General features: G+C 33.7%; 1 protein-coding gene across 6 annotated transcripts in view; it reads left to right on the top strand.

Moving 5' to 3' along the window:
* LOC140436798 (proton-coupled amino acid transporter-like protein pathetic) overlaps window positions 1–12,901 on the top strand; it is a 195,062-nt gene that overhangs the window by 119,799 nt on the left and 62,362 nt on the right. For 4 of the 6 annotated variants that reach the window (XM_072525896.1, XM_072525894.1, XM_072525893.1 and 1 more), the window contains exon 2: window positions 2,164–2,222. In XM_072525896.1, coding sequence (XP_072381997.1) covers window positions 2,173–2,222 — 50 coding nt within the window. In that variant the 5' untranslated portion in view covers window positions 2,164–2,172. Of the gene's footprint in view, window positions 1–1,828; window positions 2,074–2,163; window positions 2,223–12,901 lie in introns of those variants that run through there. The other 2 variants (XM_072525892.1, XM_072525891.1) reach the window with 2 other exon arrangements.

Genomic DNA, 12,901 nt, shown 5'->3' with positions numbered 1-12,901 from the left:
AATTAGCAAGATAATACCAAGAGTTGAAACTAGTTTTTTAAATAATTAATAAACACGAAATACAAATAATGTTCTTCGCATGTATACAAAAACAATGTTTGTAATCAAACTACTGTAAATTTGGAAACTGCACTTACAGCTATTAACAGACCACTGCACACTGCTTCTGTATATTTCGGTTTATTATTTAAATTTACACTGCTTCCTCTCAAAAACTGTAAAATTGGTGGAGCTCAAAGTATTTAAAGGTTTTTTTCATACCCGTTATTTGTTTTAAAAGGTTCAGACAGTTTCCCCTCAATTCGTACTCTACATTCAACTTTTTCAAGAGTTAGTTTTGTTAAATTTATTAACTGATTTGGTATTCTTAGCTCTTATATTGCTTTGAACATGTCTGTTCTATTCACAGAGTTGTAGTCTGCTTTGTAGTCTATAAATATGTGATGAGTGTCAATGCCATATTCCAGTGTTTATTCTAAAATTTGTTTCAGGGTTAAAATCTGATAAATTATCTATTTACTATCTCTAAAACCAGCCTGGTATTTTCCTACTATCAGTTTTGCATATGGTGCCGTACGGTGACATAGTACTCTTAAAAATATTTTATATTATTTTTATATTCCAATTATTGGGGAGGATTTCTCTATCCATATTTCTTTTATAAGCTGCTGTAATGCCATTATGGTATCATGGTCACCTTATTTGTATAGTTCAGCTAGGAGATTATCTATTTCGCGTGAATTTGTTTCTGGCCAATTTGTTAACTGCATTTTTAACTTCATCGTTGGTGGTTCCTCTTCTCTCTCGTCTGTTCCCCCTACATCATCTCTTTCGTCTTCCAGATTTTCTTCTTTTTCCTCTATATTAAATGTCTGGATAAAATATTCCACCCATCTATTGAATACATCTTTTCTTATTGTTAATAGGTCGCCATTCTGACTTTTGCATTGTCTTGTAGTTGCCTTGCATTCTTTTCTGTTGATGTTAGCTTTATTAAAGAATGCTCTGAATTCTTTCTCTCTCTTGATGTTTTCTATATATTTACGTTTCTTATTTAAGTGGTTTCGCTTTTTTTTTGTGTATCCACTTTTCTTCTCTTCTCTTTGTCTGGCAATTCTTTACAGTTGTTCTAGTTTGTCGGGTAAGCATCTTTCCGTAGGCTTCTTTTTTTCCTTTGTTGCATTCTGGCATTCATCGGTAAACCAATGATTTTTATGGAGAACCGTATGTATGTAATTTTCTGCTTGAAAAGAAATGTGGTTTAGAGAGATTAGGTTACTTCAAAAAGAATATTATCAGAAAGTTCTATAAGATATAAACAAAAAGAGAAATCAAACGATTTCTACCTGGTGAAACCGATATGGTCTTTAAGATATATTTGTATATATTCTTTTTCAATAATTAATTGCCATTAAGATAATATATTTACAATATTTTATGGTCTTTTTCTGTTGTTATTTTTATAGCATTTCTTTTCCGTGACTTATATTATGACACTGTCTTGCTAACCTCTTTTTCCTGTAATTTTAATTTTAATTTCCTGTTTCTTAATTTTGTTCATCATCTCTTTTTGTAACAGCTTGTATTTTATCCACGGTATTTTTAATTTTAACATACGTTTTTTGAAATTTGCTTTTTAAAGAATTTGTTCAATTTTACACCTTAACGTTTTAGTGGAGCTGCTAGGGCTACCTAGAGCATTACCTAGAAATGTCAGTCGCCTAAATCTTGGTCAGTCCCTTTCTTGCTATTAGCTTATCACAAATATCAAACTACTTTTTATTCTGGTATTTGTCAATTAATGTATGAGATTTTAAATGGTTCGGAATTACTTAAAGGTTGTTTAAGTCTGAAAATGGTTATTCAGTATCTTTATCGTTGATATTACTTCAGTGTAGTGTCTTTTAACAATTTATTTATTATTTTAACTTTGCTATATTTAGTTTTTTGTACAAGAAAATTTCTGGAGTACTACTACACAATAATAATGGTAGATTTACAAACTAATCTAAATGAAATCGGAAACTAAAAATAACCACTCTATTTGCAGAAATGTTATTTCATATATTTAATGTAAGGAATAACTATTGTATCATTATTCTTATCAAAAATTTATATTTGATATAAAATTTTACATATATCTTATTTAATATTTTGTTTTAGATTAACAAAATGACGAAAACGAAAGTGGATCTGTCTTCAATTTCAAATTTTAATTCGACGTAAGTATGCACAACTTAATTTATTAATAGTTTTAAAAATATTCAAATAACACTTAAGAAAACTTACCTGCTTAACATATCAAATAAGATGCATGACGAAATTGCAAATAAACAGCTGCAATAATTTTGCCGAAAGCCTTATCAACCAAGTTTTAATTTAAATTTAAAGAAAAACTTGTTTTTAAATCTTTTAGACAAAAAGTTCATTAATATATGTAAGAAAGTAGTAGATTAGTATCAGTTTCGATCCAAAAATACACTTGGCAAAAAAGTGCTAAGCCATATTTAACATGTATTTAACGATTTTACTATTCTTCTCTTTTTTATGTTTTCATGACTGTCTTCCATCGTTGGATACCATTTTTCTTCCTCTTCTTATTTATAAACAATGCTGCTTGTTCATTGGACGATTGATACCTCTATGGAAGGTTGTCATAATTTGTGTAGTCTTCCGATACTTCTTCTACCGATTGGTGATTTATATCTTACAATTTTGACCACACGGGTCTCCCTCATTCTGCTTATATGGTTATTTCATTCTTTTTTCTTGTTTTTTGTCCATTCTTTTATACACCGTTCGTTAAATTTTCTTCTAATATCTTCATTTTTTTTCGATCTCACAGCGAATATCGTGTAATTCTTCTTAGTACTCTAACCTCTGCCATTTTCAGTAGTCTTTGTGTTGAGTCTTGTTTCTGATCCATATATCATTGGTCTTACACTGGCTTGATACATTCTTGACTTCATCTCAGTGATAATATGTCGGTTTCGTCTCCAGTGATTTGAGGCATCCTGTAAGTCTATTTGATTTTTTTACTTGATCTCTCACTTCTTTGTCAATGTCTCCATAGCTAGACATTGCAATTTTAAGGTTTTTTATTTCCATTATTTGTTTAATTCCTGTATCCTTCCTGTACTTACTTACGGAGCTCAAACCTGGACATTCACTAAAATAAACATGGAGACGATCAGAAAAACTCAGAGAGCTATGGAACGACAGATGCTGGGTATCTCACTCAAAGACCATAAAACCAATGAAGACATTTGTAATAGAACAAAAGTAAAAGATGCTGTCGACCAGGCAGCTAAACTAAAATAGAAATGAGTTGGACATAACGAAAGTCTTAAGGATGGCCGAGGGAATAAAGAAATCAGGAATTGGCGCCCATATAAAGCCAAAAGACCACGAGGAAGGCCGCAAAGGCGCTGGAGAAACGATATTAAAAGAACTACAGGACCAATGTGGAAACGTCTCACAAGCAATAGAGATACGTCTCACAGGCAATCCGAATAGAGAGAAGGGCTTAAAAAAACTTGTTTAATACTAATGCCATAGATTTCTATTATACATCTGATTGGTTCTTTGTTAATTACTATTGTTATAGTTTTCTAAGTTAAGATTGTCATATTAAATTCGTTTGCTCTTATGCTAAATCTGTGGACTAGTATTTGCAGACTATTTTCATTTTGGACTATCAATATTACGCTGTCTGCATAACAGCGTATTTATAACAAGGTTCTGAAACCATTATTTTGTTGCATATCTAATTTAAATATTACGTTTATATGGGATTAAGCCACAATTATTGGTTGTAATAAAAATCAACCAATAATTTTGGCTTAATTCCATATAAACATAATATTTAAATTACACATGTCACAAAAAAGTAGTTTTAGAACCTTGCTAAACAACAGGTATGGGCATTGTGTTAATAACGCTTTAGAAAGTTACATTTATTGTTTTATAAAGTTAATTTATATTCTTTAAAACAATAAATGTTAAGTACTGAAAACTCTCTCATTTACACTTAAATTCTGAGTTTAATAAAATAATACATTACACACATACATAGTATACATAAACACACATAACACACAAAAAACTACACTCATTAAGAAATTTAACAACCCCTTGGAAAACATAAATAACCTCAAATACAATAACCTACTAAGACACAATACTTACAGCACAACAGTCGTCAATCTGTCAAAGAAACAGTTGAACGCAACAGAGAACCTAATGCTCTCAAAAGGTTTAAATTTTTCTATAATACGCTCAACAATTCCTAAACTAGACATAATCAGAGCAGTTGAAAAAGTCTGTCAAGTACTACCAACACATGAAAAAGAGAAATATGAAGTATTATGTAAAAAGGAACTGGAGAAAAACACAACAACACAAAGGCAAACATTAGTAGAGAGAAAAAAGTTATCAAAACCCTAAAAGAAGATGAATCCATAATACTTCTTTTTAGAGTGCCATATCCATACGGAACGTCGGCGACTACCATGCTTATAATATTTTTATACTGATCTCGGTCTTGCGCTACGTGTAGCAATTGGTCCGCTGTCAAACCTGTCCACTGCCGCAAATTCCTCAACCAAGAGAGTTTCTTCCGTCCTATCCATTTCTTTCCTTCGATTTTACCGTTGAGAATTAGCCGAATGAACTCATATCTTGGTTCTCTGATTATATGTCAAAGATATTCTAGTTTACGCCTCTTAATAATATTTAATAGAGTTCGTTGATGTCCCATTCTTCGAAGAACTTCTTCGTTTCGGGTTCTGCTAGTCCATGGAATTTTTAGTATCCTTCGATACAACCACATCTGAAACGCCTCGATTTTATTCATGATATCGGCGTTTAAAGTCCAAGTTTCACATCCATACAAAAGTACAGACCACACGTAACATCTTGTAAACTTTTCACGGATTTCCAAATTTAATGAGTTATTGGATAATAGAGGCTTGAATTTTTGAAATGAGTTTCTTGCCTGTTCAATTCTACATCGAATTTCGAAGGATGGATCTAGATTTTGGGAAATCCAACATCCAAGGTATTTGAATCTCTGAACTCTCTGCAGCGGTTGTTGGTTTAATATCAGTTGGGTTGCGCCGATATCCACTTTACTGGTCACCATGTATTTAGTTTTATCAATATTTATCGACAGTCCCCAATTTGTGCATTCCATGTCAACTCTATTGATTAGCTCCTGCAGATCGTCGATGTTTTCAGCTAGAATCACAATATCGTCGGCGTACCGTATATTGTTAATTATTTCTCCTCCTATGATAATTCCTTTTTGATCTTTTAAAGCTTCCCTAAATAGATTCTCAGAATACACGTTAAAGAGGGTGGGAGATAGTATACAGCCTTGTCTTACGCCTCGTTCAATACTGATTGGCTTTGATTCTCTATTGTTGGTATTAATAATGGCTGTTTGGTTCCAGTAAAGTTTGGCAATAAGTTTGATGTCTTTCTCATCTAGTTGGATGCTCTGCAAGGCGGTAATTAGTCTGGTATGTTGAACGCGATCAAATGCCTTTTCAAAATCAATGAAGCACATATATACGGGTTTTCTTACCTCCCAACATCGTTGAAGGAGTGTTTGCATAGAAAATAGTGCTTCTCTAGTTCCAAGGCATCTCCGGAACCCGAACTGCTCTTGACTAATTATTTCTTCGCACTTGTTGTTAATTCGATTTAGAAGAATTTGCAACAGTATTTTAACGGCATGGCTCATTAAACTAATGAGTCTACAGTCGCTATATTTCTTAACGTTTGGTTTCTTAGGTAGAGGAATAAAGATCGATTTTAACCAGTCCGATGGAATTTCACTGGTATCATATATTTGATTGAAAAGTACAGTGAGTTCTTTTATATTGTCATTTGAGAGTAATTTTAGCCATTCGCTGTATATTTGATCTGGTCCACTGGCTTTGTTGTTTTTGGCTTGGTGTATGGCTTTCCACTTCACCTTTTAAGATTGATGGTCCTGTATTTGCACTTAAGTTAGGTAGTGATCCTCGATCATCCTTAAATAATGCTTTAATGTAGTTTTCCCATTCCTCCAATACTTCGTCTTCTAGGGGTAGTGCATGACTTTCATTATTCGTTAATGTTATGGGTGTATTTCTTTTGTGTACTGTAACTTCTTTTATTTTCTTATGTGTCATGTCAACTTCGTCAACTTCGTCATGTTTTCGTTGCAATTCTTCTAGTTCCTCACATTTTGCTTGCATCCATAACTCTTTGGCTTCCCTGATTTTTCTTCGAATCAGATTATGCTTTCGTTTATACTCTGAGTTATTTCTATTTTTAAGCTGTCTTCTTTCGTCCATCATTTCGATTATTTCATCTGTCATCCATGCTTGCTTTTTATAATGGGTGACAGTTCCACTTTGCGTTGCTGTATCGATGATACCATTCTTTATGTTATCCCATCTTTCTTCGACTGTTGGTACATTGTATACTTGTGTGATGTTGTCTCGAATTTTTTCGTTCATTGTCTGTTCAAAGTGATGTTTAAATTCTTCTTCTTTTAGTTTTTGTCTATCGTATTTCTTTGTAATGGAAGGCTTTTTGATTGTCTTTAATTTTAGGTTGATTCTAGATGCCAGTAAATTGTGATCGGTGGCTGCGTCGGCACTTGGATATGTCTTAGTACATTTACATGAGTTTCGAAATCTATTGTTAATCATAATATAATCTATTTGGTTACGCATTACACTACCATGGCCATCTCTCGGTGATATCCATGTATAGAGACGTCTTTTTGGTTGTTTAAAACATATGTTGGTGATAACAAAGTTTTCCTCTTGGCAGAACTCTACCAATCTATCACCTCTTTCGTTTCTTTTCCCAAGTATTTCCCCTTTCACCGAATCCTCCAGTAACTCCGGGAGTTATGTCTTCTCCTACTTTAGCGTTGAAGTCTCCCATTATTACACAAATTGCGTATTTTTTTGTGTTATTTAGTGCTTGCTTTAATACATGGTAAAATTCATTAATTTCGTTGTCTGTACTGTTACTTGTAGGAGCGTATACTTGTATTAAGTTTATATTAATCTTACTTTTAATAGTTATCATCATTATTCGCTCTGAAAGAGGAACAAATTTGTCAACCAGATTTTCAAGTCGTTCCTCAAGAATTCTAGCAACACCATTTTCATGAACGTCATCCGTTTTTCCGGAGTAATAAGTAATATAACCTCCACTTTTTACAGTTCCCGATCCGGTCCATCTAGCTTCGCTAATTCCAAGGACTTGCAGGCCCAGACGTTTCATTTCGAGTTGTACATTTTTTAGCTTTCCTGATTGATATAAAGTTCTAACATTCCACGTAGCAATATGTTTTATTAATGATCTATTTTTATTTTTATTTTTCCATCCGGAGATTCTTAGCACCCCTGTCCCATTAAAGGGACGCCGGAGACTCGGGGCCGCAGTATGATTTGTATTTGTCATGGAGCTTTTCTTGGGAGATTTAGTGCAGTAGATTCCCATTGCTTTCTGCACCGCAGTATCACAGCCAGTTAAATCATTATGTGATTGCCGCCTGTGGGTATCTGTCGTCAAACCTGCTAGATGTCGTTCTAACAGCCTTGATTCAGTAATGGCATCACTGCTGCCTAATGCCATGCCCTCAGTTGATCCGCGGGTACTGATTTGGCTAAGCTTTATTCGTACCTGCCCTGCATATCTGCAGGAACATTCCCTATCAGCCATTGGGACGCGCCGTGTATTACTAGCTAATTATGGACAAAAGTCCATATCAGGAGAAAATATAAGAATTGATCACAAGTAGACCTTACAACAGACTAAAAAAAACCCAACCAAATCACTGGTAAACAAAATATATAAAACACTACACAAATTTAAAGAAGACCTGTTCCAAATAATGAGTTCCAAATATTTACAAAGTCAATGTACCCCTTAGACCGATTTGCAGCAGCACGGGTTCTCCTTGCAGCAGACTGTCAAAATTGCCCCTAGACATAATACAGCGTCTAATACACAATCAAAACCTCACAATATTTCTTGCAAAATTTAGCAGACATAAATTACAATTCTAACAATATGCTCGTCAGTTTTGATATAATCTTTTCACCAATAGATCATTAAAGAAAACTTTAAAAATAATAAGAGACAGACTAGAGAGTGATGATACACTTATAACAAAAACCAAACTGAATCATCCTTTTTTCCATTATTAGCAGATATATTCATTGAGGAATAATTAGTGAACAATGGGAAATGTGTAAAAATTACATTAAAGACGCAGCAAATAACATTCTAGGGCCGCAAAGACCACCACCACGCAATGAGTGGTTCGATGCTGAGTGCGAGGACATTACAAGAAGAATGAAACAATGCATATAAACTGATGCAGCAAAGAAGAACCCGAGAAAAAGAACAAAAATATTAAGATCTCAGAAGAGAAGAGAAGTACATTCATCGGAGAAAAAAGCGAACTTATGAAAATAAAATATTGGAAGAACTTGAGGCATTAAAAAAGGAAAATCAAACAAGAAAATTCTGTAAAAATCTAAATAAAGCAAGAAAAGAATTTAAACCAAGGATCGGACTATGTAAGGATAAGGAGGGGCATATACTCAATACAAAAGAAGAAGTATTGAAAAGGTGGGTGGAACACTATAAAGAACTGCTTACTATCGAAGTAGAAGATCCAAATCAACCACCGCCAGGAGCAAACAACAATACACCATTGGAGCCTCCATCAATTCAGGAAGTACGGGATGCAATAAAACACCTAAAAAATAATAAATCTCCAGGAAGTGATGGTATACCCGCGGAACTTATTAAATGTGGAGGTGCTACTCTGACTAATCATATATATATATATATATATATATATATATATATATATATATATATATATATATATATATAAATCATACTGAGAGCCTGGAATGAGGAAAAAATCCCAGAAGAGTGGTGTATTGGGATCGTTTGCCCGCTACACAAAAAGGGCGATGAATTAGAATGTAGAAACTATAGGGGAATAACCCTCCTTAATGCAGCATACAAAATATTTTCGAGTATTTTATATGGTCGCCTGAGTGAATATTCAGAGGAGCTTCTTGGCGAATATCAAAGTGGTTTTAGGCCTGGTCGATCAACAACAGACCAGATCTTTGTGCTAAGGAAAATACTGGAAAAAACCAATGAATTTAATATCGACACATACCATCTTTTCGTAGATTTCAAATCGGCCTATGATAGTGTCCTTAGAAATAAATTGTATGAAGCCATGGATGAATTTCACATCCCCGATAAACTAATAAGATTGGTTAAGGCTACAATGCGTAAAGTTGTTTGCAAAGTCCAAATACAGGGCGAACAATCACAGGCATTTGAAACGCATGTTGGGCTGCGACAGGGAGATGCGCTGGCGTGTCTCCTTTTTAACATAGCTTTGGAAAAGGCGGTCAGGGATGCCCAAGCTAGAAGAAATGTATAACACCTTGTCACACGCCTCAAAAAATATGGGCCTGCAAGTAAATGAAAATAAAACTAAGATAATGGCATCAACACCCAACAATAGAGCCAGAAACATCGGCCACCAATTCACGGTTGATAATTCTACCTTTGAAGTGGTGGACAAATTCACATACTTAGGCTCCCTGATCACCAAGGAGAACGTCATGACGGAAGAAATCAAGCGAAGAATAATCCTAGCAAACAAAATGCTATTTTGGACTGAGTAGACATATGAGAAGCAGAAACTTAAGCCAAAAAACAAAAATAACCATATACAAAACCCTTATACAACCAGTGTTGACATATGTGTCGGAGGCATGGACCATTTCCAAGGCAGATGAAAATCTCCTGCTTATATTTGAACGAAGGATCCTGAGAAGAATATTTGGTGGCATCTGTGAAAATGGTGTTTGGAGAAGGAGGTACAACTACGAGATATATCACAGATATAAACATATATTTGGTGGTAAAGACGTAGTATCCTTTATAAAAATAGGAAGACTAAGATGGGCAGGACATCTGGCAAGATCACAGCAGAACAACCCTCCTAGAAGAATCCTTATATCACAACCTGTGAGAAGTAGAAAAAGGGGTAGACCAAAACTCAGATGGAGGGATGGTGTAGATGAGGATGGTAGACAAATAGGCGCAGCAAACTGGTAACAGTTGGCAATGGATAGAACTGACTGGCGTAATAGACTTGGGAAGGTCGAGGCTCTTTTATAGGGCTGTAGCACCAATGATGATGATATTCATTGAGGATTTCGAACATAACATTGTACACAAACAAGAAAAACAACCCTCAGTATGGTAGAGATATGTAGATTATATGCTCTCCATTTGGCCCTAACGACCAGAAGCATTGAATAAATTTCTGATGGACATTAACAATATAAACAAGAATCAATCAAATTCAGCATGGAACAAGAAACCAATACGTTACTTCCTTTGCTGATCGTGCTAATCACAGAATAAGATAGAGGGTTGCAACCAAAATCTACAGAAAACCAACCCACACCAACAGATATTTACATTATCACTACAACCACAACGTAAACATCAAAATAGGAATTATTAAATCCCTATATAATATAACCTGAAGCACTTGCTCCAATGAAAATGCATTTCAGGAGAAAAAAACCTGCTGACAAAGGTTCTGACTAAAAATGTTTACTCATTGTCATTTATGAACAAGGAATTCCACAATATTGAAGAAAGAAAACACCACAAACAATCCAGAAACAGTCAGTCACAAAAAGAGACTAAAGGATGACAAAAATACCTTATGTAAAAACTTATCAAACAAACTGAAGAGGATAGAAAACAAGTACAACATCACAACAACTTACAAAACAACTAACACACTGAGGTCACTTCTGTCCAAAACCAAACTCAACAACAGACAAGAATTAATTACTATTTAAATGGGAATAAGCCACAATTAAAGGTTAAAATACGTTTATTGACGTTTCAATTTCCACTTCGGAAATCGTTCTTTTTTTTGAGAAATTTTTGAGAACGATTTCCGAAGTGGAAATTGAAACGTCAATAAACGTACTTTCACCTTTAATTGTGGCTTATTCCCATTTAAATAGTAATTACTGTGGCATGTAAAAACATGCCACAAAAAATAGCTTCAGAATCCTTTTCTGAATCTGCTTTGTACGTTCTCTAGTTTATGTTCTATGTCTATTCTGCCTCTATAGTTCTGATAGTCTCTCGTGTTTTTCTTCTTGTGCATTGGTACAATTATTGCAGTTTACCATTCTCTAGGCACTAATTTTTTCTTTCATATTAGATTTCGAATGTGTAATAATCTTTTTCTGCTTTTTCTTTGGACTAACTTCATCGCTACCAGGAACTTTCCGTCTTTATCTTTCCTATTGCTTTCTCCAGTTCTTTTTCCTGTATAGCTTCTGTTTCTTTATTGTGTTCCTCTGTTCTGCAAATTACGTTGTTTTTATTTTCCTTTACTTTTTCTGGCTCTTCGTTTAACAGTTGTTCAAAATGTTCTCTCCATTTTTCATTATATCCTTGTCATCGGTTATTAATTATGCTACAATTATTAAAACAAATGCAGTGCTTAGCTATATTAGGAGATAGCAGCGATATTGTCATTTGGCAGAAGTAAAATGTAAGTAAATATAAAATATAGACTATTATACTTGTTTACCTTAGCAATTGACTCGGAAATAAATACAACATACACTGCATTTCCTACAAAGTGTGTCATGGTCAATGATATCTCCACAAACAATTTAAAAATGAATAAAAAAAATGTAAATAGATATGAAGAACAAAACATTAAAATAATTAAAATTTTACTTGAATTTGTTATGCTACTTGCACAAATTAACAGTTTATAAGTAACAAACAATTAACAGTGGCGGTTCTAGCAGTTTACGTTTGTGAAGGACAAAATTGATCCAATTCTTTGGTCCTGAATTTTTAAATTTGCATGAAAAAATTTCGTATAATGATCATTAAGTATGATTTTCAAGAGGCGAAAGGTGTTTAGGATTGTACTTCCGTTTTTGTGTTTAGACGAAATATTTTTTTTTAAATCAAATTGACTAACATAATTTTAGAAAAATAAATATTTCAATAACTTTTTTATCAAATTATTTATTTTTTATGGATAGTTTCTATTTATAGTCAACATAGCTAGAGTAACTCTGGTCAGTCAATAAACGTATAACGTAAACGTCAATAAACGTATTTTAACCTTTAATTGTGGCTTATTCCCATTTAAATAGTAATTAATTTAAAATGCCACAAGAAAATAGCTTCAGAACAATATTAACACACAAGAAAGATAAAAAACTACATCTATAAAATACCCTGTGAAGGCAACCATTTCTACGTGGGAGAAAACGCAAGACCATTAAGTGTCAGGATAAACAAACGTGAAATATACATTAAGAACAAAGATTTCGATAAATCCCACATATGTAAGCATGCATGGCTCGACGAACACAGATCACAATGGAACGATGCATCAATAATCATGAAAGAAACAGACATAAAAAGGAAAAAGGTCGAAGAAGCAGCTCTCATCCTACTCAACGAAGAAAAATGTGTAGTAAAACCATCAGCAGAATCTATTAGGCTTTGGTTGACAATACTAGAAGAAGAAGTCAACAACAAGAATATACCAACAATAGCGGAGCAATAGGAGGTCGAAAAACATCCTCTACAACATAACATATAAATATGCAAGACATAAGACACATAAACACAAAATCTATTTTTTGCTCGATACAGTTCGTACAATTAGTATACAGTTTTTCAGCATGTCAATTTTGATTTGACACAACCAATAACAAAAGCTTTGGTTGTACATTTTTTCAGAATTTGTATATGAAAACAATTTCCAGAGTGGAAATCGAAACGT

Source organism: Diabrotica undecimpunctata, chromosome 3 (genome assembly GCF_040954645.1).
Source record: "Diabrotica undecimpunctata isolate CICGRU chromosome 3, icDiaUnde3, whole genome shotgun sequence".
Lineage (NCBI taxonomy): Eukaryota > Metazoa > Arthropoda > Insecta > Coleoptera > Chrysomelidae > Diabrotica > Diabrotica undecimpunctata.
The sequence above is the reverse complement of the archived record's forward strand: the minus strand, read 5'-3'. Positions and strand labels throughout refer to the sequence as shown.